The sequence below is a fragment of the Musca domestica genome, unplaced genomic scaffold (assembly GCF_030504385.1).
Source record: "Musca domestica strain aabys unplaced genomic scaffold, Musca_domestica.polishedcontigs.V.1.1 17, whole genome shotgun sequence".
NCBI lineage: Eukaryota > Metazoa > Arthropoda > Insecta > Diptera > Muscidae > Musca > Musca domestica.
In genome coordinates, this window is record NW_026712230.1 from 10,774,114 (window position 1) to 10,780,693 (window position 6,580).

At 36.4% G+C, this 6,580-nt stretch overlaps 1 protein-coding gene across 1 annotated transcript; it reads right to left on the reverse strand.

Moving 5' to 3' along the window:
- Positions 1 to 4,607: 4,607 nt before the first annotated feature.
- LOC131801706 (uncharacterized) lies at positions 4,608 to 5,461 on the reverse strand. Its single transcript, XM_059120637.1, has 2 exons — positions 5,048 to 5,461; positions 4,608 to 4,963 (listed from the first exon to the last, which is right to left on the reverse strand). The coding sequence occupies exons 1-2, from the start codon at positions 5,313 to 5,315 to the stop codon at positions 4,659 to 4,661; spliced, it is 573 nt and encodes a 190-aa protein (XP_058976620.1). The 5' UTR covers positions 5,316 to 5,461; the 3' UTR covers positions 4,608 to 4,658.
- Between the last annotated feature and the right edge of the window lie 1,119 nt (positions 5,462 to 6,580).

Consider the following 6,580-nt stretch of genomic DNA (forward strand, 5'->3'; position numbering starts at 1 on the left):
AAATTTGGTACATCGTAATATTATTATCAAACTTAGATCGAGTTCGCAGATGGACAATATCAGTTCACTCTTTCTGTTAATTTCCACACAATCAGGCATGTCACAGAAGTTTTACGAAATCGATTTATTTCACCTTTTCCAAATCGTTACGATTTGCTTTTGCTTCTTCAGCACTCATACGTTTTGACTAATCCGGAAAAAAAATCATTTCACATTTTTGAAATAAAAATATGGTAACTCCATGAAAAAAAAAGTCGTAAACAAATTATTGACAATTAAAAAAGGAGTTTAAATTGTTTTTTATAATATAAACACCGGAACAACTCTAGTTTAGTAAAAACTCTTAGATTTTTTCGAAATTTTTTTCCAGAGGTAGGTATTTTTACCCTGATCCCGGGAAACTATTTTTTTCTTGGGGGACGGACCCGGGACCCCAGATTTTTGACCCAAAAGTCCGGGATCAAGACCCCGCCTGGACCACTTACCCGATATAGACAATATGGGTATCGATTGAAAGCTTATGGAAATACCTATCCAACAAGTGGTCACATGAAGGGGTAACTTGTCATGGTTCGGAAGTTATAGTCAAATTACCGATTTTTTGGACCCGGATTTTTTATGAAACCCCCAAAAAGTCAAAAAAGGGCCCATTATGGAAGTCAACAAAATTGTTTCCAAATTATAGCTGACACTCTTACCTTTCCAAAATGCTACAATTTGTGCTAATACCTTCTTCGGTTCCAGAGATATGGGTCTTTCCATCCGCATAACCCGATTCTAACCAGTTCATTAAAATTATGTTTTTAATAAAAAAAAGTGTTTATTTCGCGTAGCAGTCGTCGGAATAACAAAAGTTTTCTAAATTTGGCACTTTTTGTACCTCTGGGTATGTCCGACCCCGGCTAACGCGAACAAAAGGTTCATAATTTCGGCACTTTTTGTAAATAGCCGGCCTTCGGCCGGGGCTTGAGATTTTCTCCTCTGGGTATATTTCACACCGGCTAACGCGAACCAAAGTTTTCTAAATTGGATACCTTTTGTAAGTAGCCGGCCTTCGGCCGGGGCTTGAGATTTTCTCCTCTGGGTATGTCCTAAACCGGCTAACGCGAACCAAAGTTTTCTAAATTTGACACTTTTTGTAAATTGCCGGCCTTCGGCCGGGGCTTGAGATTTTCTCCTCTGGGTATATTTCTCACCGGCTAACGCGAACCAAAGTTTTCTAAATTGGATACCTTTTGTAAGTAGCCGGCCTTCGGCCGGGGCTTGAGATTTTCTCCTCTGGGTATGTCCTACACCGGCTAACGCGAACCAAAGATTTCTGAATTTCATTCTTACGCAAAATATACCTTTTTTTATTGAAAACATAGTTTTAATGAAAAAATCGATTTGACTATAACTTCCGAACCGTAAGATCTTACCCAATCATGTGACCACTTGTTAGGATAGGTATTTTCATAAGCTTTCCAACGATACCCATATTGTCTATATCGGGTAAGTGGATCCGGGTCTAGTCGGGGTCTCGAACCCGGACTTTCGGGTCAAAAATCTGGGGTCCCAGGTCCGTCCCCCAAGAAAAAAATAGTTTCCCGGGATCATGGTTAAAATACCTATCACTGAAAAATTTTTCGAAAAAATTGAAGAGTTTTTACTAAACTAGAGTTAAGCCAAAAATTCGTCGCCGGACATTGAGGAACGCATCAGATCCTTTATCTCACTCAAATGCAGAGTAAGGATCCACCAGCAATGAGTTATTTTCAAATTTATTTTAATAATAATTTATTTCTACAGATTTATAACTTATTATCGACTTAATAAAGAAGCTTTTGTTTTAGTTTTGGAAAAAATTTCTCCCCACCTCAAACGTTCCAATATACCGGCTATTATCCAGCTTGCAACAACGCTTAGGTTTTTGGCTACGGGTGCATTTCAAGGAGTTATAGGTAGAGATGTGGAGCTAAGCCTTGGGAGAAGTTCAGTTTCTACAATTATGTGGAGAGTTATTAATGCAATTGAAGCTGAAATTTGTCCACAATCGATCAAATTAAGAATGTCTTCCGAAGAAAAAAGAAAGTCAGTTGTACATTTCTACACCTTCTTCTTCAACACATATGGCAATAATTCAACAATACAAGTCTGCCGTTCATTTCTGCATATTTTTTTGCGTTTTCATCATGAATTAGAAAAATAATAGATTTTTTGTAAAATAAATTCCAAAAACATGTTCATTCTAAGAGAATTTGGTTAATACAATATTTTCTGTTAAATGTATGTGTCTTCTGTTTATTTTTTACGTTAAAATCACTAAACATTTCAATTTCACCCTGCTTTTTGAAAGTGATATCAAAACGCAAAATTTTTGCGTTTTCCGTTTTTTAGAGAAGCTAAAACCGTTTTCGTTTTCACTCTTGAACGATTTTACATTCTGTGACATGCCTGTATAGGTCAAAAGAGAATGGATTTCCAATTTTTCTCCAACTTCGCAAATCCTAATATTTGCATCAGTTCTAGGTCAGGTGACAAAATAAACAATAAATTCGTCAAGGACCTCCCCCACAAAGGGTCAACATTTTGAATAATAATAACTCTTATAAAACGCATGTAAGAATCCGATTTTCTGAAAAATTACACAGATCTCAATATTTTTATTAACCCAAGGTCTGGTGTGAATATGGCACATATCGTTCCAATTCTTTTAATACCTCTCCCACAAAGAGTTAACATTTTGAATATCCACGAAGCTCAAAAAACGCGAAATTAACATACGATTCCATTCAGACTTGGTATATCTCAATATTTCCATCAGCACAAGATCTGGTATAACAAGTAAAAAAACATTAAGTTCGGCCGGGCCAAACTTTTAATACCCTCCACCTTAGGGTAAAAGAAACATTAGAAGAAATGTGGCAAAAACCATTAAAATGCCGATTATGGGGAGGTACCGTTATATGGGGGCTATACCAAAACGTGGACCTATAATTACAATGTTTCGCCACCGGAGCTGGAACCCATTATGACCAACAAATACCGATTTCAGACAAATCCGTGAAAAAATGTGGCAAAAACCATCAAAATACCGAATATCGGGAGGTACCGTTATATGGGGGCTATATCAAATCATGGACCCATGCATGCAATGTTTCGCCACCGAAGCTGGAACCAATTATGACCAACAAATACCAATTTTCGAACAAATCCCTGAAAAAATGTGGCAAAAATCATCAAATTATCGGGAGGTACCGTTATATGGGGGCTATACCAAAACGTGGACCTATAATTACAATGTTTCGCCACCGGAGCTGGAACCCATTATGACCAACAAATACCGATTTTCAGACAAATCCATGAAAAAATGTGGTAAAAAAACTAAAATACTAAATATCGGGAGGTACCTTTATATGGGGGCTATACCACAACGTGGACCTATACATGCAATGTTTTGCCACACGCTCTGGGACCTGCTATGACCTACAAATACCAATTTTAAGACAAATCCGTGAAAAAATGTGGCATAAATCATCAAAATACCGAATATCGGGAGGTACCGTTATATGGGGACTATACCAAATTATGGACCCATACATGCAATGTTCCGCCAACGGAGCTGGAAACCATTATGACCCACAAATACCAATTTTTAGACAAATCGGTGAAAAAATGTGGTAAAAAAAAAAACTAAAATACTAAATATCGGGAGGTACCTTTATATGGGGGCTATACCACAACGTGGACCTATACATGCAATGTTTTGCCACACGCTCAGGGACCCGCTATGACCTACAAATACCAATTTTAAGACAAATCCGTGAAAAAATGTGGCATAAATCATCAAAATACCGAATATCGGGAGGTACCGTTATATGGGGACTATACCAGAACGTGGACCGATATATCTCATTTTCAATACCAACCATCCTAGACACAATGCAAATAGCTCTGCTAAATTTTGGAGCTCTACGTCAAATAATGTGGGCTGTATCGTGATTTCAACAGACAGACAGACAGACGGACAGACAGACAGACGGACAGACAGACAGACGGACATCATTAAATCGACTTAGAATTTTATGCTGATTATGAATATATATACTTTATGGGGTCTAAAACGAATATTTAGGGATTTTACAAACGGAATGAAAAAATTAATATACCCTCCTTTCCAAGGTGGAGGGTATAAAAATAGTAGAGATCGGACCATTTCTTTTCCTACCTGACCAAGATTATGAAAAACAAAACGATCAAATTTCATACATACAAACATTTTTGCTAATACACAACACATTTGTGCAGATGATATATATCTGTGAACCCCTTCTGATACGCCACTCACAAAGGGTCACAATTTTCAATACTTTTATCTGTCTTAAATTTACAACGTACTATAAATAAATATATCTCTCTTTGACAGAAACCTGAGATGAATATGATATGTCGCAATATTTATATCATATTTATTTAGGTCCGATACGAAATGGCCAATGTTGGCCCATTCCTTCGGAACCTACTCCATTGAGGGTCAACAATTTGAATAATCATAACAGAAGTCAAAGTCAAAATATATTTTAATAACCGAACATTGGCATTTTAACTTGTTAATGTTCCCTTTAATTTCTTGTTAACAAACATTAACACTTTTGATGCACAAACTATATTTTTTGGTATCAGTTTTCAATGATCTCCGGCGGTTGTATAGTATCTTCATAGAATCGCCTATTCAATGCCCCATAATAATGGTATCTCGGCCGCTTTGTGGGTTTCGATTTAACAACATGGGTCTTATTCGACGTTACTTGTTCCTGCGCCAATGGCTTGTTTGTTTTCTTTGTATTGGTCAACGTTATTGGTTTCTTCGGCCTGGTCCATTGTTTGAAAGTCGTCTCAGTTTTGTTACGCAAATCATTCACAATTTTCTTCACCTGATTCACGACACGATCAACAGGCGTTTGTTTATTCGCCGTAGCATTGTCTGTTTGAAAAGAGGTAAGTGATACTGTTTACAATACTTTGATAGAATGACATTTTATTATTCTCTCCAACAACAACAACTTACATAGAGGTGTAACATTTTCATCAATTTCTAAATTTGCATTGGATTGTGAGGCACTGCAGCCGGTAGTTACTAACCATGAGTAGAGTAGAATCAATATAACTGTTGCGCGTAACATTTCGATCCATTCTTTGGTAGGGAAATGGGTTTGCCGTAGCAGTTTTAACTTGTATTTATAGAAAACAAAATCGATGCAAAATGAAATTTTGAAAAATTGAAAAAAAGAAGAAAGCTTTCTCACCGCACAGTCTTTATAATGGAAGTCATTCATAAAATTCTCTTGATTATTTACACTTTTTGTTGTTAATAACAACTGACACTAGCTTACAAGAATGATAAAAAAACTATTTTTTTTCATGTTAGAATGAAAGTTTTTCAAATAAGAAGCTAAGAAGACCTCTCAGGGAAGGTCATATCATTTTCATTTTTTCCTCGTTAAAATTTCCATGAATAGTTATTTGAAAAAATATGTTTCAAAGATTACCATTAACCAGTATCCCAGAGGTATTGTGCTGTTGGCAAGATACAAACCTTTTCGAGTAACTTTAAGTTATATTCGAAGCATAAAACTTTAGAGCACATTCTGGCGTCGACATATCGCACTGTGGTGAATTGGTTTTGTTGATTTCCAGCATATTTGGCAAGGTTAGGTAAGATTACATTTACATATGATGAAGCAATTGCGCCGAAATTGAAAAAAATCTCATGCGATAAAAATATGACAAAACATTACAGAAAGAGTAAAAAAGCAGTAAGTTCGGCCAGGCCGAACAAATTTGGAACAAATTTGGAAATTTTCAAATAAATAAAATCCGTTAAAAATTATGTTAAAATCTTAAAAATACCGAATGTATCCCTTATATATTGGGATCTATACGAAGACGTTGACCTGCATAGGCAACTTTTGTCATAAGCCATTACAATATTAACTTTTTATACCCTACAACGCTATGTGTTGGGGATGTTGTAAATTTGATAGAACCAAAAATTATGTAACATTTCGAAATATTGGTTTCCCACATAGGAAAATATATATGGATCTTCCTAGCTGAGTCGATCTAGCTATGTATGTCCGTGCGTCAGTCTGTCCATGTTAATTTGTAATCACGCTACAGGTCCGATTCTTACGAAATTCGGCATGGAGGTGGGATTACGGTCAGAAAAATATTTAATATTTCGGGGTTAAAATTGACCGCTCTACACAATTATAGACCAATCGACGCGAAAGTTAGCGTGGGGCTAGAGCTTAGAGCTGTACAGAAGCCTTCCAATTTTGAAGGTCATCGGGTAATATTTAGTGGGTGAAATATACCATAACATTTGTGTTAATTCATTCTCCATTAAACCGAGAATATTTTTAATCCGGTGAATTCATAAATAGACGAAAAGGCCAATTCTTACCGTTACGTTGATGCCGACAGTAAATATATCGGAGATATAGCAACAGGCACGAAATCTCGCATGAAGTTAAAGTTTAGGACAGCGAGTAGAATGGACCACTACTTTCGTTTGAAAAAATACCAACATTTCCATTCT

What these genes read in the sequence shown, in the direction of transcription:
- LOC131801706 (XM_059120637.1), bottom strand. Translation starts at nt 5,315, where the DNA reads ATGAATGACTTCCATTATAAAGACTGTGCGGTGAGAAAGCTTTCTTCT. An exon ending in TGAAAATGTTACACCTCTAT is followed by an intron (nt 4,964 to 5,047) that starts GTAAGTTGTTGT and finishes CTTTTCAAACAG; the next exon opens with ACAATGCTACGGCGAATAAA.